The sequence below is a fragment of the Gadus chalcogrammus genome, chromosome 15, assembly GCF_026213295.1.
Source record: "Gadus chalcogrammus isolate NIFS_2021 chromosome 15, NIFS_Gcha_1.0, whole genome shotgun sequence".
Lineage (NCBI taxonomy): Eukaryota > Metazoa > Chordata > Actinopteri > Gadiformes > Gadidae > Gadus > Gadus chalcogrammus.
The window spans coordinates 13,840,322-13,864,744 of NC_079426.1; the positions used below are offsets into that span (position 1 = coordinate 13,840,322).

Below are 24,423 nucleotides of genomic sequence, written 5' to 3' on the forward strand. Positions count from 1 at the left end.
AATGTAGGTAAAGTAACCCGAAAGAGGTTTGGCATCCCTGCACGATAATGGATTAAGGATTAACCAAGATTTGTTACAAGGTGCTCATTTCTGATTTCTTTTCCACCTCAGACTTAACGAAACGACCCTGGCAAATGTCCTGTGTAAGACAAAACAGTTCAAACTAGCTGAAAAGAATTTGTCTTGATAATGAATAGGATGCATTCTTCGGCTTGCGCGTTGAGTGACATATGTGAAAGATGAATTTTGGTTGTGAAACCCTCGCTACCTCTTTGCTTTGAACTGTGCCGCTGCAATGCTGCCTAAAGCCTTACGCCTCCTCCAAGACCCAGAAGGCATTAAAAAAACAACACCTTTTTCTAAACAGTTAGCTTTTATTAGAAAAAAAAAAAAAAAGCATAGCATTCAGCAGCAGTGCGCTGCCTGAAGTTCATGTACATACACGGTATGTGGATAATCTACACGCACATCGCGAGATACTCCGCACCGCGGTGTGGGTAGATAAAAAATCTGAAGGGCTGCTCGTCACGGAGTGCTGGTTTTCCGCCTAGAGCCCGGCGGCGCCAGGGAGGTTGTCCTTCACGGGGGACATGGGAGGTCCTCTGGGGCTGGGGCTCAGCTTCTGGTGCTCTCTGCAAGCAGACAAACGGGGGGCTCTTAGGGGTTCTCTTCAAGACCTCCACTCGAGACGCACCACGGGACATTGGGGTTTTAGTCAGACAGGCAGTGATGCCAAAGGAAGTGATGCCGCTGAAAGCTATTGGCGACGGGATTACGACCACGGTGGAAAAGAGGGGAGAGGGGGCGGGGGGAACGATGGGGAAATCCAACCAACAAGGGTGAACTTATGATCGGCACTAGAGAGGAAAACCCAAATGTTATTTCCAGAGCACAGATCCTTAGAGATGATGTTCACCACAGTAAGTTTATTTCTTACTGTGAAAGAAATAAACTTACTGTGGTGACAGGCATGAAAACGGGTCAGGGGTGAAAAAGGTGAGAAGGATATTATCCCTCTAGGGGGGTCCGGGGTATCCATGCAACTAACGATTATTTTAATAATCGATTAATCGATGAATCGGATAGAAAAAAATAAAAATAAAATTGGAATTGCCGCATCTTTATTCAAAAACTGAATTATTACTTCAAATTCACAGTGCAGACTGAAATGTAAAAACACCAGGTTATTGCTCCAAAGTCCCGGAACTATTAAAAGTAATATTAAATAATAAAAAGATAAAAAAAACATAACTGGGATAACACAAAAAAGAAACATACAATGTATGATATACTTTTATATGTATATAAGGGATGTCCATGGTTAACCGGTCAAACCTATTGATACCATTTTCGAGACTCCTTGAAATAGAACTTGTAATATTGCTTTAATTGCTGATAAGATGATGATAGTTCAAGATAGGACATTAAACAGGTCATAATTAATTATATCTTTACTATCTATTTTATATTACTGGGAAAACAAGTCTTCACCACAATCTCAATTTTTTTTTTTCTGCTGCATTTGAACGCATCAATCGTATTTCTGAGCCGACCTGAACACATCACATTTGACACTGTTTGTGACCATTGGTTAGTTGTTTTTTATAAGCTAACTATCTCTATATCCTGCCGATTTTAACATGGATTTAAAAACTGCATTACCATTTTTAACTGACGGGACTTTCTACACCGTCCGGTTGTGTGATTACTACCGCTGCTTTGAATGACTGTTGATGCACGCGGTGCCGACACCGAGCCCGTCTGCACAACGTCTGCAGCAGCAGCAGCTGACAGAATTTTCGGTTGGACCACTAGACGGATACTGAGTTGAAGGAGTTTTTTTTAACCTAAAGACAGTGAAGGTACAACACTTTTATGTAGGCCTACAGTCCAGTTTTAAGATATGACAAATACAAGCTGTGGTCGCTCACACTGAAGCTCGCTGTGGGCGTGCATGAACCGTGAACCAACCTGTCGGCGGCGCGACTTTCCGTCTCGTAAACGGTCGTTGCCATTTGAAACGGTCGATGCCATTTCCGAACATTTCCGATTGCGTCCGCTCTCCGATCTTGAATTCCGAATGCTTCGTGAAACGGTCGATGCCATTTCCGACCATGTCCGATTGCGTCCGCTCTTGGAGTCAGTTAAAAACAGCACAGGGTGGAATGTTTTTTTCCGCTCAGTTGCCGTGAGTAATTATGAAACTATCTATGCCAGTCATACATAATGATTGATTGAATAGAGGAGACCTGGGACAGTTGCAACACTTTTTGCTATAATGGCTCTTTTGCTTAGCAACCATTTGAATTTAAGGGATGATATTTGAATAAAATAAACTTACATCTGTCAGCTATTCATCAATAAAATTTAAGGATGATTACCTTAAGTACATTATTCACAGTTGGCCTTTGAATGTAAGATGCCAACAGCAACTGTCCCCGTAAAGACACCCATGATAAAGACTGATATGCTCGGATATAAATAACAATAATCGAGTTAAATAACTTCACATGGTGTGTCTGGTGTGTTTCCAGCATTCGTAGTGTTGATCAGCAGATATATAGTCCGCCAAGACGTTGAGATTGCTTAGTAACCAGAGACTCTGTCCATGCAAGTGAACGGAGCGTTCCCTCTTCGTCATAACTATCAAACCACACATCCTTCACATTCACCGAGCGAACATTATGAAAGTAAAATGCACATTTCTCGTTAAAAATGTTTCCATAAAAGCATTTAATGGCGTAACTATGTTACTATTTCCACACAGAATAAAGAAAGATGTCGGCCGTATGCTTCTGTCCAAGCTCACTACTACTCTCTGCCAGTGACGTCGGGTCAAGCTCAACGCTGATTGGGCAACGCGGCTAATCAATTCAAGATCGGAGAGCGGACGCAATCGGAAATGTTCGGAAATGGCATCGACCGTTTCAAATGGCAACGACCGTTTACGAGACGGAAAGTCGCGTCGGCGGCTGGCTGTAAACAGTGCTGCGCCTATGAGTAACTTATTAATCGCGCGACACAACGACATTTAGTAATCGATTTTTTTCGATTTTATCGATTCGTTGTTGCAGCCCTAGTTAAAATGGTAATTTCAATCACTCGTATTACTGCAATACCTTACTGCGTCCGTATCTCTGCCTATGTACACAAATATATTGTATTCGTGTGCAGCACTTTGGTCAACTACTGTTGTTTTAAATGTGCTATATAAATTGACTTGACTTGACTATGGCCTATAGCCTACTTATTGGAGCGCCTGGTCCTCTGCCAATGCTACCGCGACAACAGCTTTCCGGGTCCATGTTTTCCTCCAACGACCGAGCGAAATAATAAAACGCTTGAAGTGTGGGCGTGGCGTCAGATCCGAGATCCGAGTCGGTTCGCAGAGAATACTCGAACGCAGCATAAGTACAGCACTTTACGGAGGACTATAAACTGGCCGGCCTCTGAACCTACCCCCCCCCCCCCCCCCCATAAATATTTTTTCATCGAATCTACACGATTCACGGAGGTCACCTATTTTGGTTTCAAAACGGCGAATTTCGCCGAAAGGTGAGTGATTTTCATGCCTGGGTGAACATCATCTCTAAGGATCTCTAAATAACATTTCCAGAGCACACACACACTGTCAGAAACCCACGCCACAAATTCAGTTTGACAGGTTCAGATAAGACGCCAGTGTGCTGATGTCACCACCGCAGAATTAATTAATTAAGATGTAGGATTGCGCACGTGTGTGTGTGTGTGTGTGTGTGTGTGTGTGAAAGGGAATGTCTCTACCTTTTAAAACCAAAGTTCTTCCAGAGGCTGCTAATGGTGGCCTGCGTCCCGGGGCAGTTGTTCTCGTTGTTGGTCAAGGGCTTCTTGCCGAGGGGCCCCTGGGAGCCTGAAGGCCTCCTCCTCAGGCCGCTTGCCCGGGCTGGGGCCACTGGGCGGAGCTTAGCTGGAGGCTCCGCCCCCTGGTTACTGGGCCTGGAGCGAGCCAGCCCGGCAACCTGGATTGAGTGATGAGAGAGGGAGGGAAGAGAGGGAACCATGGGATGGAGGGGAAGACAGAAAAATAATAAATTGGGATCCATATTTAAATCAATTGCAGCATGACAGAGCGATGCAGTCATCGGGGGACCTCAACATCCTCTGTGGGAGGAATATGGTATGACTGGGGCAGGGTGGGGTGATGCAGCCTACCAGTGATCGAACCACCAGGGGTCTCTTGGGGTCCTTTGGAACGCGTGGGGGTCCTCGGTCTGAACCCTTTAAGCCCGCTTCCTGCAAGAGAGACAATCCCATCAGACAGCGCGACCCCACTTTTAACAATTGTTCTCTGATGCTCATATTGCTATCGTATAGGGCCCGGCCTTGAATGGAGGGCCTCCTTTTAAAGGCCAGGCGTGGAACATGGTGACCGCTTGTTAACTCACAACGTCGTCTTTGTGGCATGGCGACAAGAGGCAGGAGGCCGCCGAACCGGTCGCGTCAGCCACTCCCTCCGCCTCACAGGAAGTGAGGTCACAGGGCGGCGACTGGGAGCAGTAGGCGCTGTCCTGGGAGGGCGGGGAGGCCGGCGGGGAGTCGTCCACTAGGTCGACCCCCTGGGGGACGGGGGACTCGGCTGCCGGGGGTCTCGAGCCCCAGGAGACACTCTCCGTTTGCCGCTGGTACCGCTGGAGCGCAGCGATGCCCGACACCACGGGGCCGGGGGCGGCTGATGGTTTGATTGAGGAGGAGGTGGAGTGGGCGGCGGCGGCGGCGGTGGTGCTGGTGGGGGGGTGCTGGGAGAGGCCCGACCAGCGGAACACCCCGAGGCGCTGGCTGGCAGGTCTCGGAGAGGTGGCGGTGATAGGGGAGCTGGAGGTCGCGGTAGGGGTGGAGGAGGTAGCAGTAGGGCTGGGGGAGGAGGTAGGGCTGGGGGTCTCTATGGAGGGTGCTTCGGGGCCGTCACTTTCCCCATCCTCTTCGGCGCGGCTAAGGGCGTTCTCTTCCCGTGCGCCCGAGGGAGACGCTGCATCATCGTTTACACCGTCTCTGGTGCTCAAAGCAGGGGCCTCGCAGGATGCGCTGAAGAACCTGACAGAAGGGGAAGGGAGGGGTCATGTGATCAGCAGGTATCAACCACAGGGCTGAGGTGTGAAAACACACACACACAAAACGGATGCAGCGCTATTTACAGGTTTATCGGAAATATGAATCATGTGAAAGTTTTGTTTTGGAGGAAATTATTACTGCCTGTCATGGGACACAAAACAATGACCTAAACACACCAGGCTCTGCTGCGCGTGGCCTAGCCGTCCCGTCCCCTCCCCTCCCTGGTCCCTACCTGCTGCGCGTGGCCTGGCCGTCCGCCTCCTCTCCCTGGTTCCTCCTCTGCAACAGGGTGGCGAAGCGGTTGCGAGGCCGGGGCGCCCCGCTGCTACTGCCCCCTGGTGGCCTGGGAAGGGAGGGCTTTTCCTCCTGTTCCTGCTCCTCAGAACGGGCCCTCTTCAGACCAGAGGAGCCTGTGTATAGCTGCAGCACGTCCTGGTCGGACAGGCTGGAGTCTGGGAGACGGGGAGGTGGGTGTTTAGTGATTAGTAATGAGACGGTGTTCATAGTGGGTCATACGAGGCGAGCAGGGCATTCCTCCCGGTGTTGGGCAAAATAACCTGCTGAGCACATCACATGTACATTATAAATATAGCTAACTCCTACCCCAGCCTGATCAGCACATCACATGGCAGTCACCTTACAATAGTCAACTCTTAACGCCTGATGAGCACAACACATGGCAGTCACATTCAACTTTTAAACACATAACACACACATGATAACATAGTCAGGTCGAGGCCAGAGCTAAGGCCCCATTTCTCCGCCAGGCAAATGGTAAACACTCAGACAATGCACTGTTTCATCCTCAGAACGGGAGGGCCACAAACAGGAGACTCTTTGAGGCGCTCCCCCATCAGGAAGAACACGAGAAGATACACTAGGGCCTGAGAGCCAAGGTCACGCAAAGACACACAGAACCACATACGTCTCAAACGCACACACCTCACCAAGAGGAAGATACAGCATAAAACTGTATCACACAGAGACTCTTGACCTTCTTCTGAAGCAGACCTTCCACGGAGGCGAAGCTCTGGACGAACCATCAGCGCTGATTAGGGACTTAGACATATTCGATTTCTCACGCTTTATGACTCTGTATAACCGTTGCCACTTTACTTAATAAATCCAAGGTCCTCGTGCCGATAGACTTTATTACCTCTCCGTCTCATTTTATCTGATCCAGTAACTAGACAGACCGTTTTTCCCTTCACCGGCATTCCATTATTATCTATATTATTAAATGTGGTTATTATTAACAAACAAACATTTACTTCATGGTGGCAATGGGGCATCCTTTAAATAGAACTACCTAAATGATATGCATCCGCATCCAACACAAATCACTTTGGATAGAATCGCGCTGCTTAAATAACTTTCAGGTAGTAAACAGTAATGTTTGGTCCACATTAAAGTCGTCATGACTACAACATGCCTCCATACAGAACCAGAGTGTCTCACCGCTACGAAAGAGGCGCTACAACAACCCAGAGGGGGCAGGCGGAGGGAGGACTCACCCTCTCTGGGTCTCTTCACCCCCGGCTGCTTGCTGGGCAGGCGCAGCCCCTGTAGCCCCACCACCCTCTCCTGCCCCCTGGTGGAAGGGGGTGTTGGTCGCTCCTCCTCCTCCTCCTCCTTCTTCACCAGGCTGGCGTTGTTGGCGGTGCATCCAGCGGAGTATCCCCGGCTCCAGATGCTAGCAGAAGTGCCGCCACGCCGGGGCGGAGCGACTGTGTCCTTCCAGCAACGGCTCCGAGGTTTCACCGTCTGTGTGCGGGAGGGGTTGGCAGGTACTGTTTATTACTAGTCATGTAGCAGGAGGTTGGATCTGAGGGGACAGACAGGTCAGGCTGAGGACAGTCAGAGCAAACTATCACAATTTAAGAAGCAGTAATACGAAAAAGTAATACTTCTGTGTGAAGGAACTGTAGTGAACCGGACACAAAGTTAGCGAAATAAACGTTTTTCCTTAGCGGTAGTCGGGTGTTTAAATCAACAACGTTTATGAGATGTTCACAGAAGGGATCAGTCTTCAACGACAGAGTGCAGAGTTTTCCAGGATAAATGGACTGAGAATTATTTATTCACAGAGGTGAATACAAAAGCAGTGTGCTTGGTATGTAATCAGCAAGTTTCAGTGCTCAAAGAATATAATATTCGGCGCCACAATGAGACTCATCATGAAGAAAAATATCACCATTTGAAAGGACAACTAAGAAAAGAGGAGATAGACACATTGTTAGCTGGTCTGAAAAAAACAGCAGTCTACTTTTACTTTCAGCCGCGAGGTCAGTGATGCAGCAGTGAATGCCTGATTGCTCACGAGATAGTGCAAGTATCCAAGCCATTTTCTGATGGTGAGTTCATGAAAATATGCATGATGAAGGCTGCAGAAGTCGTGTTCCCTGAAAAGCAATCTGCCTTCGCCTACATTAGTCTGTCGAGGAAAACTGTCGCAGATAGGGTAACAGAGCTCTCAGGAGACTTGGGCAGCCAAATGAATGGCAAAATCGAGTCATTTATTGCTTTTTCGGTTGCAATTGATGAAAGCACTGATGTAACAGATATTGCTCAACTGGCCATATTTATTCGGGGTGTTGATGAGACTTTGACAATCACAGTGGAGTTCCTTGAGTTGGTGCCTATGAAGGACACTACAACAGCAAATGACATATTCAGCTCTCTCGTTGGAGCGCTGGACAAGGTCAGAGTGGACTGGTCTTGTGCTGTCAGCCTGGCTACAGATGGCGCACCATCAATGGTCAGGAGAAAGGCAGGCGTTGCGACAAAATTCCGAGAGAAAGAACAGTCCGCAAATGGGGGACAAGATTTTTGGGCATTTCACTGTATTTTGCGTCAGGAAGGGTTGTGTTGCAAAACACTAAAAATGGATCATGTAAAGAGTGTGATTGTGAAAACTGTAAATTTAATCAGAGCGCGAGGTCTGAATCACTGTCAGTTTGACACTTTTCTCAGAGATAATGACATTCAGGCTGGCCTACCATACCACACTGAAGTACGGTGGTTAAGCCGAGGTGCCGTGCTCAAGCGTTTCTTTAAGCTACAAGAGGAAATTGGACAGTGAAAAGGGAAAAAGGGTAGCCCAGTGAAGAAGCTTAAATGTCCACAGTGTGTGCAGGATCTTGCCTTTATGTTGGATATTACACAGCACCTAAATAATCTTAACAGTATCTTAACTCAGTATAACGACAGCATACGCGCATTCAAGTTAAAACTGTCACTCTGGGAGACGCAGCTATCTAGCCGTGACACCGCCCATTTCCCATGTCTAACAGCTGTGCGTGCGACCGGACGTAATGCTGATATGGATCAATACAAAGACAAGATAACAGGATTGCTGCATGAGTTCGAGCAGAGGTTTCAGGTCTTCATTGAACTAGAGAAGTCATTTGCCGTTTTTTCGCTCGCCATTTAGTCAAGCCTTCTGACATGCCAGCTGACATCCAACTCGAGATAATTGACTTGCGGTGATACCAATATGATGGAGAAATTTGCGTCGGTGGGCTTGGGCACATTTGACCAATATCTCTTGCCAGGGTACCCCAAATTAACATCCCTGGCTGCAAAGGTTTTATCCATGTTTGGGACTACCTATCTTTGTGAACAGGCGTTCTCTGTAATGAACCTAAATAAAACAAAGCACCGCTCAAGGTTAACAAACACACACTTGAATGACATTGTGAAATGTGCTGCTACTCAGGATTTGACAACTGATATTGATGCACTCGTAACGGCTAAAAGATGCCGAGTTTCAGGAGCCAGCAGCAGCAAATAGACTGCAGTGAGAAAAAGTTAATCAGCAAGTAGGCCTGGGCTTAATTCTTGTGATGCTCTTTCAGAAATGTTTGCACTCTGATGAATACAGATCTTTGAAAATAAGTTAACTCAGGTTTCATGTTAAAAGACAATGAATATTGTGCAGCATATCATTCTCAGCTTCAGTAGCCTACAAAACAGTATGATCTGATGTAGCCTAATCTCATTGCTCATGCACTGCTATAACTTTTCGGTTTGTTTATATTATTTATATGTGCACATTTACATTTTCAGGGCAGTATGATAGCTTTCCTTCATAGAAAAATGAGACCTCTTGAGATGGTAAAGCAGTTCCTACAAAAGACGATCAAAAGGATCATTAATAATGACATGAGGAAAATGTAAAAAAAAAATTGTTTCTTATGTTTGTTTAGTGTGGTGAGTTGGTTCAGGTGTTCAGATGTAAAAATGTATTCACTCAACTCTATAAAAATAAACCAGTTGTTAATGAATGTGAAATGCATTTTATTTCAATTCCATTGGCCTATCGATGAATAAATGTATCGTGCTAATATAGATCCTTGTGATCCGTGATTGTGTAGGCTACAAATGTAGGCTGAATGATAAAGCATAGTACTGAAAAACAAAGCTAAAGATTTGGAGTCGACATAGGTTATTTTGCCATTATTTTACAGGTCCGGCCCAATTGAGATCAGATGGGCTGTATGTGGCCCCTGAATCAAAATGAGTTTGACACCCCTGGTTTAGTTGATTGCGTAATTATAGCTCATCTTTAATGCTCAGAAGGATGGGTTCTGGGTACCCTACCGGCAGAGTGACTTTGTCCGGGTTGAAGTTGTCAATCTTCTCCATGGTGTGGATGTCCAGGTTCCCCAGTGCCATCTGGTACCCTTTCTCGTCCCCTTTGTTCCTGGGTTCACAATGTCAAGTGCAACGCTACCCCAAAAATTAATTTATTAATATTAGGCATTAATTCATTTGCCTCACAACTCTCAGATTCACATTCTGTGTTATTGAGTCGCTGCCGTTACAGCACCACCTACAGGTGGTCCATGTCACTGCACACTTCAGGAACGCACCATCGTATTTCGTAACAATTTGGATCTAGATATTCTGTTCTTTTCAATGCAATGTATTGGTATGTTTTTATTTCCACACCTCTTATTTTAATTACCCTATAGTGAATTAACATACTTTATATTATAGTGTAGAGAATGTTGTGTGAGTGACCGCCTTTCATGACACTGTTACTTTGCATAATAGGGCAGACAGTCAGACAGAAGGATACAGGCCAGCGTAGCTGAGGGTGCTGGGGTCCAGGTGCTCTGGGTAGGGGTTGAGAGGCACCACCTTGCGTTGGAGCGGGTCGAACACCAGCTGGTAGAGGAAGGTGTTGTCAGCCTTGGTGAAGCCCTGCAGGTACTCCTCGGGTACGGCCACGCTCATCTTCAGGTACTGGCCCATCTTCCGGATCACCTGGGGGAACAGAACCGGGTTCATGCCCTGGATCCTATATAGCAGCGGTCCCCAACCCCCGGTCCGCGGACCGGTACCGTTCCGTGGGTCATTTGGTACCGGTCCGCAGAGAAAGATTATTATTATTATTATTTTTATTTTTTTATTCACTTCGCAATACTGTCACTCTTTTACATGCCATAAGTCTATATGCAGTTGTTAGATTGCATATAACATGTTTGCATTTTTGGCAACCTCTGCGCAACATAACCCAACCACCCCCCCCTAACTAACCCTAACTTTGTTCAATGAGTAGGTTTAAGTAATCCTTTCTTTCCATTATTTTAGAGCATGTATCATGTTTCCCCATCAGCTTTTTTAATGGCCATCTGCAGTGGAATTGGAATGATTTTAATGGAGAAAATTGGCTTTATTCGGGAATCTGATCCAGCAGGGAATGTCATCATATTTTGGAGGCAGAGCTTCTGCATTCAGTTACTCTCCAGACCTCTTTATGGTTCAGTAATAAGCACTTGTTCAATCAATATGCATGTAGTTGATTTATAGTAAATAGCTAAGAGTATTTAGCGCTCATGAAAAAGTCGGTTTTTGAATGGTAAAGCCTATTATAGTTGCAGTGTATGAACTCCGCGAGCCAGCTGCAAACTAAAGAGGATGTTGTCACGGCCAAAGAGCACTGTTTTCACACCGATTGGTTGCATGTTGCACAGCTGTGACCAAATGCGTGCATTAACTTTCAACAGCCTTTATTAACAGCACATAAGGCACACATTGTATTCCGCTTTAGCATGTGATTAGTATATGGTTAATCAATAGTAACAGTAATTGACAATACATTGTTAACATTATATTGATGGTTATAAGTAGGGCCCGACCGATTCATCGGCCTGCCGATTTAATCGGCCGATTATAGCCTTTTTTGAAAATAATCGGCATCGGCCAAAAAGACGCCGATTACAATCGATTTATTTTTATTTTATTATTTTTTTTAAATGTTATTGCGCTTAGTATCCTGCAGATTGCGCTCCTACTCGCCTTGCTAACTAACAACTTTAGCTGGAGTAAAAAAGAGGAGATTGAATTTTACCGTACAACATGAAAGCACGCTCGCTCAGGCAGCTGCGCGCTCACCTCACCAATGTACACAAGACGCGTTGTTTGAGCATGTTGTGCCTGTTTTTCTTTAGGTCCCAGGCCATGTTAATTTGTTATACTGTAGACTCTAACGGTGAGACCATACTGCTCAGCACGCACGTGTTAGTCACTGCTCACGAGCGCAGCACATTGGGAGTTAGTTATTTGTTTACATTTTACATTACTCATTTTTGACTGTAAATGTATTCTAAAACACTCAAAGGTTCTGCATTCAATTCACATATTCGTCAAAAGTGTTTAAAGTATATTTAAGGTATCAAAAACTACGTTTTATATGCTTCTTTTTTTTTTTTTTTTAATTTTTTCTCTGAAAATAATCGGCATCGGCACTCAAAAATCAATATCGGTCGGGCCCTAGTTATAAGTATATAGTTACTAGTATAAAGTCCAACACACGCATCGTGAACACACATATCAACCTCTTTATTTAACTATATTGATGTGCACATGGCAAATCAATACAGTAACCTTCACACACACACACACACACACACACACACACACACACACACACACCTCACGCTGGAAAAACATCCTAGTTCTCACCGCGAGTATGTCAGGGTTGTTGGCCATCTTGAGCAGCTTGCAGGCCTTTCCCAGGCCGATGCCGTAGAGCGAGGCCAGGTAGTCACAGCCAGACAGGATGCACATGTAGCGGAACTTCTCCTCCGTGAACACGCCCCCCAGGGAGCGACAGCGACCCAAGTGGGCCTGGTCAATCTCCAGCCCGTTGCCCTCCTTGTCCATCTTCAACAAAACCTGATAAGCACAGTTACAGGCTCTTTAGTTAGAAATCGTCAACAGAACCTGAAGAAGTTACATGCTCTTCGACATGGTGAATAGAAACACAGAGTAACATGCTCTTGACTGGACATGGCGAATAGAAACACAGAGTAACATACACTTTGGTTGGACATGGTGAATAGAAAAACACAGTAACATGCTCTTTAGTTGGAAATTGTGAGCAGAAAGACATCTCTTGGCTTTCATTCCTTGTTTCAGTTCAATGAAAACCAATCAACCAAAAGTGTGCAAATGAATAGGAAGGGGAAGTCAGAAGCTTTTATGGAAAGCAATTCAGGGGAATGTATTTTTACCCCATCATTTCCCACACTATACCACACCGCCAATAGGAAATAGTTTTACTTTTATAAAGTAATGAAGGACAACATAAACTTTAAACTTATCATCTAAACCACTCAACATCCTGGTATTATGAGTCTAACCGGGGAGATCCTGAACATGACAACCATGCTAACGTGGTCCCTAGAGAGGAGGAGAAAGGGGGAAAGGGGAGGTTGAAGGGAGGGGTGAGGAAGGAGGGCAGTGTTTCTCCCTAAAGGCATCCAACAGTAGCGCAGCACAACAACTGGATTACTAACTCCACAAATACTCATATGTTGGATGCCCAAAACAGGATTTATTTAATTAAAAAACGCATATCATAAGTGCTACAATGGTTGGTGCCTAATGCACCAACCTTGATAGTAATATTGTGATTTGAGAAATATTGTCAAATTATTGTTTTACTATAGAAGCATAACAAATGTATGATAGAGAGAAAGAAACACAAGTGGCTTATTAATAGTAGGAAGCCTACAAATTAGAAGATGCCAAAGCAAAGCAACAGTATTATGAAACCCAGAGGGTGGGGTGGCTACAAATTGCGGAAAACAACGCAATTTGATATTTTGTGAAGTTGTCGTCATTGTTGGAATAAATGCACCCGAGGACGACTTGAATCACTGATCACAGACTCTCTTTACCCTCGCACAGCAGCACCATGCACATCAACCTAGTGCAACTAACATTCACCTCAGCATGAGTCGATGCCCAAACTCGGTGAAAGACTGGCGGGGGAGAGGGAGGTCGGAGAGAGGGAGGGAGCGACAGGGAGAGTGGAGAGGAGATGAGAGCTATGACAGGGGATTGAAGCAGACCTTTTTGCAACCGAAGGCCAGCAGGTCAGAGTCCTCTGTGATGATGGCCTGGGCCAGGCCCACCTTGCTGAGGAAGGCCAGCTGGGCGTCCGCCTCGTAGGGAGCCACCACACAGTCCACCCCCCTAGCCCTGGCAGCCTAGGGGATACAAAGACAACAAGAGACATTAAGCCTGGATGTCATAATGTTACAGAGCATAATACGGTCAATAATGTTTACCGCACATGTCCATAATGTTGACATTTGCATTCGTTCTGATCATTGGTACAACAGTTACATGGTGGCCTTGTGCTGACCTTGATGACATCATGGGCCATGGAGGGCGTAACATTGACAGACTTTGTGAAGCAGTCCCTTGCTTCGGAGAGCTTCCCCTCACGTAGCAGCTGCTTTCCCTTCTGGAGGTTAGCTTGTCTGCGCCTGGACAAACAACAATAGAATCACTGTCTAACCCCGACCTGTCTCTTTATTCACTGTCTAACACCAGCTTGTCACTATTCACAGTCCAACCCATTTCGGTATACACCGTCTAAAGTCTACCTGCTTCTTAATGACTCATCTCTGTATTCACTATCCAACCCCTACAAGTCTCTGTAATCTCTGTCTAACCCCTAACTGCTCATAATGACCATAACCTGCATTTCAGTATCCAAACAGAAACCAGTCTTAAATAGGCATCATTATTGTAAATTAAAGACAAAGCAATACTTATTTTTTTTGTTTTTTCCATTTTAAGTCTATTGAATTTCTGATGATTCCCACATAAAAAGACGATTAGTTAAAGAACTTACTCTCTACGAGACTTCTCCACCTCTCTCTTTGACGGTAGGTTGCATCCGTCGAACACCAGAATTGGTCTCACGCCAAATGACAGGAGCATGTCCACAAATTTCATACAGTATGTGACGTACCTGGGGATGTGAAAATATCACTCCATTGATGAATAATCAAAGGCAGATAGGAATCCAAAGGAAACCCCTGAATTATAATAACAGGTGAACATACCTTAAGTAATAAAAAAAAAGGTAAACATACTGATCTGTTGGTTCTCCTTTGGCCAGCTTTTCAGCACAGGAGAAAGCCCCTTTGTGCAGCCAGCAGTAGGTGTCCACGGCCACCGTCTGCCCTCTGTACTTCTTCACATGGACGGGCTCCGAAGCATCTTTGAGGAACTGGAGTAGACCCTGGATTCCCATATCGACGGCTGGGTCTCTAACTCTGGTCTGGAAGTTAGTTTGGATCTCTGAGGGGAGAGGGATAGTCAACATTACGCAGGGAAAATAAAGCACATACACATGAAAACACCTCACTGCTTTCAATGGGATCCCTTGCTGACACAGTAACGCAGTAACGGGTCTTATTGCGACTTCAGTGGGTTGCTTGAGTATATAAACGGGTTTTAACCACTTTAGTGGACCTTCTGCCACATCTTTAGATTAGACTTGGACACGATTATTTGCGTTTCTTGTCTGGTAACTTTTACTGGTATGTTGTCTATCTCACAAGTCTGTTTACCATGCTATCGAACAGAAGTGCAAATTCTTGGTCATTTTAATGGCATTCATGTTATGCTAGTTTGACCCACCGTCACTAGCTTTCAGAAAAGACGAGAACCGTCAACGTTTAAAAAGCATCGACGACGGACGACCAACAGCTTTTAAACTCGCAAAAGAAAACAACTACACCCAACAGCACGATTGCCCATGAACGAAGTGGATGCGAAAAAGTTATTGGTCAGAACAGTTGAGTAAGTCGATGAATTCACTTAAACGGCTATTCTGTTGTATTTGTCAAGTATCATTGCAATGTGACTGATGGAAAACGCCCGACACAGTTCCAACTGCTTGCAGTTATTTGCAGCTTGTTCGTGTCAGATATAACGAAACAATGCAGTCTCTACATAAATAAAGCATTGCTACAGATTTAGTCTATGTAAAACGACACTTACCTGTGTTTTAATGTTATATTTGCTGCATTAAACTTATCCCACCGTCAGACTATGCACATATATGTTCATTTTTAGCGGCAAAAACGCAACAATGTCGTCAGCGGTGCCTATTGGTCCAGGATTATTCTCACTAGCCAATTGGAAGAATGAAGAGGCAGGACTTTGTCGAACATGGGGTAATGTGTATGTGACAACGTTTCGTTAATGGCCCACCTTTCTTATAATGTCTGTAAATGTCTACCGTCATTTTCTGAATGCATATACCGTGTCCTACGCTTTGTTTGTGTTATGTTCATAATTTCTGCAGCTCCCCTCTCCTTCCGCTAGATGACGCGGCCTCTCCCAGTGTGTCGTGTTAGGATTTGACGTGTCTCCTTTTTACCGATTCTCACTTCCTGCTTCCTACAACACAGCTCAGACAAAAACAAAATGGACTAGTTTTAACTTTCAGCTAGAAAATCAGAGCCCTTGACAGTCTTACCGCCGCACTGTTCTATTGAATCATAGACAGCCGCTCATTTAAATGTTATTTTTGTAGGACTTTAGGCGTCAACCATGCAGTTCTCTCCCACCAATGGAGACTTCACGTTCGTCTCGTCCACAGAAGCTGAAGGTAACTTCACAGCTCTGGCTAGCAGGCCTCATACATCAGCTACATGGTTGTTGTTGTTGTTGTTATTATGATCATGGTTATTCCTATTGCTGTTATCGTTGTCGGCGTATTCAAAGATATGGGGATTTTGAGTTGTTTTGGTTTTCATCGCACCATGAATGCACAGCGTCAAGGGATTAATTTAGGTCAGTCTGCAAGATAATAAAAAAACTAGATCCTCATTCTGAAGATGAGTGAGGAAAAAAAACGACTATATCCTACGTATAAGCGTTGGCTTGGTTGATGAAAATTCTCTTCTTTTTATTTTTTACAGTAAAAATAACGTTTAGTAATATCAAAATCAGAAAGAATTATGCGAAATTTACCTGACCATAAAACTGTATAACGTATTTTTTATCGACGTGTTTATAATGTGTTTTTACTTTTAATTAACAAACAGGGTTAGGATTAGGCTGTGGTTTTAAAGAAAGTAGTTGGATATGTTTTGATACCTTTTACAAACGTTTTTGCTGATGGCATTTTATGTCTGGCGATAACTGTGTGTCATCTTAGTGTTTCAGTGTTATTGGCCAAAATGTTAATCCCATGCAAACGTTATGAATCGTTCATGCCATTCCCATCAGCCCTAGAACTCAGCGGCACCATCGACGCCCCAGATGTCAAGCTGAACCTAGGCAGCGATGCTGGGAAGGATCCCTACGCCACCACGTTCCTGAGACAACGTGGCTATGGGTGGCTTCTGGAGATTGAGGAGGAGGAGAGCGAAGACACCAAGCCTCTCCTGTGAGTCATAAAACACACAGTTCAAGCCCACAGAACAAACACAAATTTTCAGCCGTACCCTCCATCATCGATATCCAAACACGGATTTGACATCCAATTCTGATCATTGCTATTCCTCCAAGCGATATATGAAGGCAAAAGATTCATAAACAGCTTATAATGCCTTCTTCAACGGTTGATGTTTGCATTAATTTCTGCTACTCTTATTGTGGATGTACACATATTTTCTGTATATTTTTAATAACAATAATAATACATTTTATTTCTATTGCGCTTTATTTTCTATTGTCTCAAAGACATGTTACATGAGATAAAGAAGAAAAAATGTTCCATTTAAACATTGTTACTTCTTATTATTGTACTGTACTTTCTGCTGGGATACGAGCAATTCCTGTATGGGTTGAACAAAGTACATTTTATTTTTTAATTCTCACTAAACTTCAGACATGTGTCTTCCTTCGAACCAGGGAGGAGCTGGACATCGACCTGAAGGACATCTTCTACAAGGTCCGCTGCGTACTGATGCCCATGCCCTCCTTGGGTTTCAATCGGCAGGTGGTGAGGGACAACCCGGACTTCTGGGGCCCTCTGGCCGTGGTGCTGCTCTTCTCCATGATCTCCATCTATGGACAGTTCAGGGTGAGCCACGCATTGCTCTTGCCTTTACATTCATTAAAGGTTTGGTGGGTATGGGATTTGCGAAACGCCAGCAGATTTTGAAAATACACAACTCGAATGGTCCTACCCCCTGTCCTTCAACGCTGACTCTGACTCCACCCATTCCAAGTACATGGAGTGCAGTACGACCGTTTGATTGACGTACTTACTGTCCAATACCTCCCGGTGTTTCTGGATATCATTGGCTGAAGTTTTTCGAGCCCTGCCCATTCCACAGATGATTGACTTGTTTAATTTTCATGTCAGTACTTCTAACTCAGTGGCTGTAAGTGGGTTATGATAAGGATTTCAAGTAATTTTGCAAAAATCGCCAAAAAAGATAATTCCATTTCCAACCTTTAAAGGGGCCCTATTAGGCTTTTATGACTTTAATGACCTATAAACGTTGTTATAATGATTGATAGTCATGTTTAACCATACTAAAGTGTCAAATAATGACGTAAATGCATTTCGACGTATTCCTTGCTGACAGTCTGGGGTGGCTGCGCAGAGCGCTAAACACTCGGGACAACGTTTGCGATTCACTTGTTCACATTTCCGGGAAATCATCTACGTAGAGGCACTCCTGCCGCACCCCCATATGCCTGGTCAAATCTGCCCGCGCGTGCGCTGCAAGGAAGGTAACCAATCACAACGGAGTTGGGTTGGCAGGAGGGGGGCGAGGTAGCCTGGCTCCGCCCGCCTAAGTACTTCCGCTCAATTTGAATTTCCCTGCAGTACTAGGTCTGGACCTGCTGTATGTAATTTGGTTTTCTGGTTCCGCCACAGCGGCCACCAATCAGCGAACAGAGGGCGTGTCTGAGAACAATGACGATAAAGTCGTACGCCAGTTTGAGTTGTTGTTGTAGGTCGGTAGTTGATTTACAATGTGCAATTTTTCCCTGATAAATTAAATTCGACGAACAAAACCTGCAGCTGTCGTTGACGGACATTTTCGTGCAGACGCGCAAGGTGTTTGGTTTGTGTACAACCTGCGCGTGATTCCCGGCGCATGACATACGTCACAACCAAACGTTAGCGATTGTTTATGGCAGATCCAGAGTGGCACTGGGCAGAGCCAATCATTTTAAACTTCAACAGACACCCGCCTTCAAGTGAGTTAACGTTTGTCAATTGATTAGGTCCAGACTCTCTGTACAAATGAAATGAAGTACGAGAGTCTGGTAGGACCAGGCTAGGGGCGAGGGGGCGGAGAAGGATGAAACCGAGTGTTGACGGAGAATGCAGAAAGCGCCCAGATGAGAGGAAGAGTTTCCCGAAAATCGACATCGTTTTTTTTGTATGGTTAAACATGACTATCAATCATTATAACAACGTTTATAGGTCATAAAAGTCGAAAAGCATAATAGGTCCCCTTTAAGATAACAAATATACATTCAGTCACATTAATAAATGCACATTTATTATGTTAAAAGGCAAATTTAGAGCGAGTCGGATATTGTGTTACAGAACAATCGAATCGTGGACAAAACTTTCATTCTTGTGTGATTAAACGTTTTTTAATGGCCGCTGGCTATCTGTCTGTGCAGAGAGGAACGCTTCTTTCTGGGGTTTTCTCTCCTGAACGGATCAAATGGGATACCAAACTATACTATGCTCTAGTTTATATAAATATTGCTTAAAGTGAATATACGCTGTAAGCTAGCCTGGGTTTTGTGTTCTGAAAACCAGTGCGGCTCCTATGACCCTTACTCTCTGGTGTTCCTCAAGGTGGTGTCTTGGATAATCACCATTTGGATATTTGGCTCCCTAACCGTCTTCATTCTGGCCCGCGTTCTTGGCGGAGAGGTAAGTTCCATAGCCACAAGAAACGTAATGGTGATATATTTACTTACTGTGTCATGGCATCATTTATTACAGGAGACCTTGATTTTTTTTTTACAATTGCTCCATATATAAAAAATAAACAGAGTAATTACCCTTTTTTTTTTAAGGCACGAAACGACTTACAGTAATTGTACACGTCATTAAAGAGTAAGTAGGGATTATTCCTACTGGAATTCGGTGGACATTGAGTTTCAAACCGGCAACTATTACTGCTGCCACCTAGCCTCAGATTGTGTGTTCTGTCATCGCCAGGTGTCCTACGGCCAGGTCCTGGGTGTGATTGGCTACTCACTTCTCCCGCTTATCGTCATATCTCCACTGCTCCTGGTCATCGGAAGCTTTGATGTGTTCGCCACGGTTATAAAAGTGAGTAGAGGACATCAGGAGGTCAATTTCATATTTTTCCAAAAACCTTTTGCCTATATTCCATTTAGTGAGCATTTATATATTTTTCGAGAATGGCAGTAAGATATGTAAGCACCATGTATTCTCTATTTATTCTACATATGTATGTATATATATATCAGTGGCGGCTGGTGGTTTTTAAAGTGAGGGAGGAAGGACTGCGCGCTTGGTTGCCATTGGCCTGCTTGCACTGTTGGTGTATGGTGGCATAAGAATGTGAAACTCAAGTTGTTTCAGGGTGTTTTGGTGAACTACAAAATAGCAGGGAGGGAGTTATGTGAACAAAATGTATACAAAGCCACCAGTGGCATCACTGTAATTTGAGAAGGAAAGGATGCAAAGCATATTAGTCAAATCAGGCCTACTATTGATTTGTAAAAGTAAATAAAAAAATCTGGGCCTATTATTGGGCCTATTTTTGCCCTCACTGACTGAAGTTATTTAGCTATGTTTATTTTCAGTTACAATTGCTTGTAATGCTACCAGTAAGTCATGCGTACCTAGCAAACCATGTAGCACTCACAACACTGACGTTGCCATTACTTCTGATGACCTTGATTTTGGGAAGTGGTCTACCTCTTTCTGAATGAATGGAATGGTTTTTGTAATAAGACGTTAACAATGTCCTCCGTTTCCAATGTTTCCATTGTGCATTTAGGATCTCGCTATCGCAGATTTCACTTGCTCTGCGTCTCTCAGACTGAGCACCGCGGCAATGCAGACCGGGTTTGTTATCGACAGCGTTGCCAGATTGGGCAGATTTCCCGCCCAATGATAATTTTTCCAGCCTAACATGGTTAAAAGTAGCCCAATTCGGTGGGAAATCGGACCAATCTGGCAACACTGCTCAACATCCAGGGATCCTGCTTATTGGTTCATAGCGCAGACGGATAGATTTTTGCGCGAATCAGACCCCTTAAGGTCCCACCCAGTCAGAGGAGGATTTTCCTCCTCTCTCCCATTGAAACCCATGTTATCCACCGGCCGCCAGTAATTTTGGGAAAATGAATGGGAGTCAACGGCGGCGGAGGGAGGACGTTCCTCCCTGAAGTAATTGTCAATAGGCGATAGGGGGTGCTAAAGTCCCTTTACCCAGGGAAACAAACATTATATTCAAAGGCAATAAAGTAGTCATATTTAAGGACATTAATTCATTACAATAGTCGGGGCAATCTAAATGTTTTATTCTCAACAATGTTAGGGAGGATCTTCCTCCCTCTCCTCAATGGAGAAGCCTCCACTGATATATATATATATATATATATATATATATATATATATATATATATATATACCGTATATATACATAAGGGATGTAACAGGTAACGGTAAACCGCGATAAAAATGTAGATAAAAATTACCGTTATCATTTCAAATAAAACTATTATCTCGGTGAATAACCGCGTCCGCGGTGTGGAAACCGTGTGCTTAAATCCTTCCCAGCGCTTCATCCGAGTCTCCTGAAGTTGCCGCGCAGGCGCACTGTACAACATAATGTCTTTAAGTTTCGATACAGTTGGAATCATGGCGGAAGGAGGAGGCGGCAGCGCTCAAGACATCCATCAGCCTTCTAATACGGTTGAGCATATCTGGCAAAAAATACTATTCAATATTAGCTGGGAAGTATTCGAATATTATTCGAAAATCTGTCAAATCAAGAACCCCCCACGCACGCACCTCGGATACACGCACACACAATGACACAGGGAGAGGTTTTTATGATTTGTCTGGAACCAATCTGTTTATTTCACCAACTGTGCCATAAGTTACCGGACCACTTGCGGAGTGATACGATAGAAAAAAAAAATCGACTTTCCTTGACAGAGGTCATTATATGCTTAGCAACGGTGAATTATCAAAATATTATTCACCACTGGAAGTTGTGACGGGCCATGCAAGTGAACAGAGCGTTCAACAGCATTGAGAAGAGCCGTGTAATAAATAACGATAGTCCCATTCATTATTCAAAATTCTACGTGACTCCGACTATTCGACGATCGTTGCCCATCCCTACCTTCTAAGAGGACTAAGTCTGAAGCGTGGGCATATTTTGGGTATTTAAATATAGCGCGATAATACCGAAAACCAGGATAATTTTGGTCTCAATAACCGTGAGGTTAAATTTTCATACCGTTACATCCCTAATATATATATATCCCAAAAACAATTGCTGTAAACATTAACCTGTGTAATAATTAGTTAGCAAAGCCATGTAATCAAGGAGTTATTTTGCAAAAGTAGTACTGAGCACATAGTTGAACCAGCAGTGGTCTAGGGGAGAGAGCAGTCATTGGGTTTGTTGCAGGTATGTCCCTCTGGCTCCTCACCTTGCCACACAGGTTTTTCTCAAATGTTCCCACGCCCTCAAATAGTGCAATAGGATGTATATATCTTATACTGTTAGGCATTAAACAATAGGGTGTATACCTCATTTTGTTAGACAGTCATCATTAAAAAATCCATTGGTTAGTAAATGTATATGTCAATATAAATGTAAAATGGAAATTAAATAAAACAATGGAGACAGCGCCATCTGTTGTGTGATCCTGGATATTGCAGTGGTTTTCTGACAACGTAGCAGGCTATAGTTGCATAACAGTTTTTTATGCTGCCTCCTTGGTTTTTATGTACTGTTAGTCTTAATGAAGAGTGTGGGCCAGTGGAGTAATTGCTTTATGCTTAAAAATTGTCCCTGACAAACTTCAGCTTCTTTTTTATTTTTTTGCTATTCGAGTGATGTAGTTATGTCATAACACAAATGCCTTTGTGTCTTTACCCCTGCAGCTTTTCGGTGTGTTCTGGGCTGCGTACAGTGCTGCATCGCTACTCGTGGGAGATGAGTTCAAGACCAAGAAGCCCCTTCTTATATACCCCATCTTCCTTCTGTATATCTACTTCCTGTCACTATATACCGGCGTCTGATTGGACGAGCTGCTGCTGTGGACCTTTTGTGGAATTGGGACTTGGGATGCAATGAGGCTAGGCAGGAGGATTCGTTCCACAATACACTACAAAGCATGGAGTTACTTATATTCTTTTAAACAACTGGTTTTTTTTTTATACAACTGTCAAAATCCTATAAGGTGGAAATATGATGTTGAAGTTAGATATTGGTGTATATACTTGTGTCTGTTAGGCTTATGTTAAATAAAAAAACAAAGAAGTAGAACCATGTACAGGTTTAAACGGAAAAAAGCTGCCATCAGTTCACTTCGGCATCCTCTGAATAAACCCTGTTGTAATATAGTAATCCAGACATCCGGAAGCTAGTATCACTAAAATTAGATTATTTTGTTCCGATTTTATTATATATTTTGCGTTTGTTCTTAGCAATTTAAAATTGTGGTGCCAAATTCTCGAAGTTCGTTTTGAAATCGTGAAAGATGGCATGAGTGAGTTCTGCTAAAGGAAGAAGTGGTGTTGATCTTAAAAAAAAAGGCAATTTATTAACTTTTTCTTTACAACATATATTTTTCTTAACTTATTGAATATCACCTGGGATAGGGAAAAAGCTGGAACGCTTTCAGTGAATTAAAACATTGTCTTCTTATTTCCCCCCCTGCTGCGTCATCTTTTGGAAGACTGCTTTCACAAATGTTACATATTTTGATGTCCTCATTCCCCAAATTAGGACATTCTCTCTATTTTGAATCTCCTGAATCTCCTGAGTTTAATTGTTAGGAATTTGATTTGTGTGGAATGTGTCTGTGCAGGAAAGACAAAAAGAAAATAAACAAACAAATGCAACAAGTTTATTGATTATAACAAGGTTATCATGGTTCCATTCTCAAATGGTCTCACATACCCAATTAAAAGACATCCCTCACCCAAGCCCTCCTATTTTCTACCTCCTCCAGAGGTAGAAACCTTGATCACACTAGAAAAATGTCCTCATTCCAGGAATAGTGAAATGGGCCAACGTATAATTGTATACAATATTCAACATGTTATATACCATATTTCAGGGTAGATGAAGTTCACATTTCAATGCCATTATCATTGAGTGGTGAACTTACTGAGAGAATGAAAAAAAAAATGACAGGGTAAATGAAGTTCACATTTCAATGCAAGCATCATTGGGTGGTTAACTTCCTGAGAGAATGTAAAAAAAACAACAACATTGTGTTGGGAGTGTAATCTAGCAATACAGAAAACTCTTATTTTGAGAATGGTTATGAATAAGACAAGGGTTAGTTACTTAGTAAACTGTGTTGTCTCTGAACATGTGAAGACTTCAAATTAAAGACAACTACTAATTCAAATGTATTTTTTGTGTTTCACTCACTGCTAAGCAGGGAGGTTTTTAGAATGTGACAATGAGTCACTGAGTTTTTGAAAGAGATTTTCTTGATATCAAGTCCAACTGAATGTTATAATTGGTTTACTTGGTGTTGGAGATTGTAATTGTTTTTAAATTGCTATTTAAACGAAACTAGCAATATTTTTGTTTTTCTTTTTGATTTCCCGAAAATAACAATTTGGAATTCATTAAGAATATATTATAGAATTTTTTATTATACATTTTGAGAAAAATAAATAAACATAAGAAAATGAACATTACCCATTTTCAGAGGCCAACAGCGATGTTTGTCGTTGATGCTATCGCGAGATTGATTATTATAGCGTGCTTGTCATTTTTGGTATGTATTTAACAGCTTTCAATTATTTAGAAATTATGATACATTTATACATTAATTAATTATAAATATTGTGAG

At 43.4% G+C, this 24,423-nt stretch overlaps 2 protein-coding genes across 2 annotated transcripts; one reads left to right on the forward strand and one right to left on the reverse strand.

The window, feature by feature from the left end:
* exo1 (exonuclease 1) lies at window positions 1–15,772 on the reverse strand. The gene is made up of 14 exons (XM_056609320.1): window positions 15,403–15,772; window positions 14,490–14,697; window positions 14,246–14,365; window positions 13,751–13,874; window positions 13,455–13,592; window positions 12,061–12,273; window positions 10,172–10,359; window positions 9,691–9,793; window positions 6,603–6,852; window positions 5,321–5,540; window positions 4,425–5,070; window positions 4,192–4,272; window positions 3,784–3,998; window positions 1–632 (listed from the first exon to the last, which is right to left on the reverse strand). The coding sequence occupies exons 2-14, from the start codon at window positions 14,648–14,650 to the stop codon at window positions 548–550; spliced, it is 2,544 nt and encodes an 847-aa protein (XP_056465295.1). The 5' UTR covers window positions 14,651–14,697; window positions 15,403–15,772; the 3' UTR covers window positions 1–547.
* Window positions 15,771–23,999, forward strand: yipf4 (Yip1 domain family, member 4). Its single transcript, XM_056609321.1, has 6 exons — window positions 15,771–16,015; window positions 16,639–16,798; window positions 17,266–17,437; window positions 19,187–19,264; window positions 19,556–19,669; window positions 22,493–23,999. The coding sequence occupies exons 1-6, from the start codon at window positions 15,958–15,960 to the stop codon at window positions 22,628–22,630; spliced, it is 720 nt and encodes a 239-aa protein (XP_056465296.1). The 5' UTR covers window positions 15,771–15,957; the 3' UTR covers window positions 22,631–23,999.
* The last annotated feature ends 424 nt before the right edge of the window (window positions 24,000–24,423 follow it).

Bases quoted from the DNA above. Each gene is read 5' to 3' on its own strand.
- yipf4 (XM_056609321.1), top strand. From the start codon at position 15,958: ATGCAGTTCTCTCCCACCAATGGAGACTTCACGTTCGTCTCGTCCACA. The intron at 16,016-16,638 runs GTAACTTCACAG...CATTCCCATCAG, and splicing joins CTCGTCCACAGAAGCTGAAG to CCCTAGAACTCAGCGGCACC. The intron at 19,265-19,555 runs GTAAGTTCCATA...TGTCATCGCCAG, and splicing joins CCCGCGTTCTTGGCGGAGAG to GTGTCCTACGGCCAGGTCCT.
- exo1 (XM_056609320.1), bottom strand. From the start codon at position 14,650: ATGGGAATCCAGGGTCTACTCCAGTTCCTCAAAGATGCTTCGGAGCCC. The intron at 13,593-13,750 runs GTCAGCACAAGG...TGTATCCCCTAG, and splicing joins TGGCCCATGATGTCATCAAG to GCTGCCAGGGCTAGGGGGGT. The intron at 6,853-9,690 runs GTAGGGTACCCA...TCCCGCACACAG, and splicing joins CGGACAAAGTCACTCTGCCG to ACGGTGAAACCTCGGAGCCG.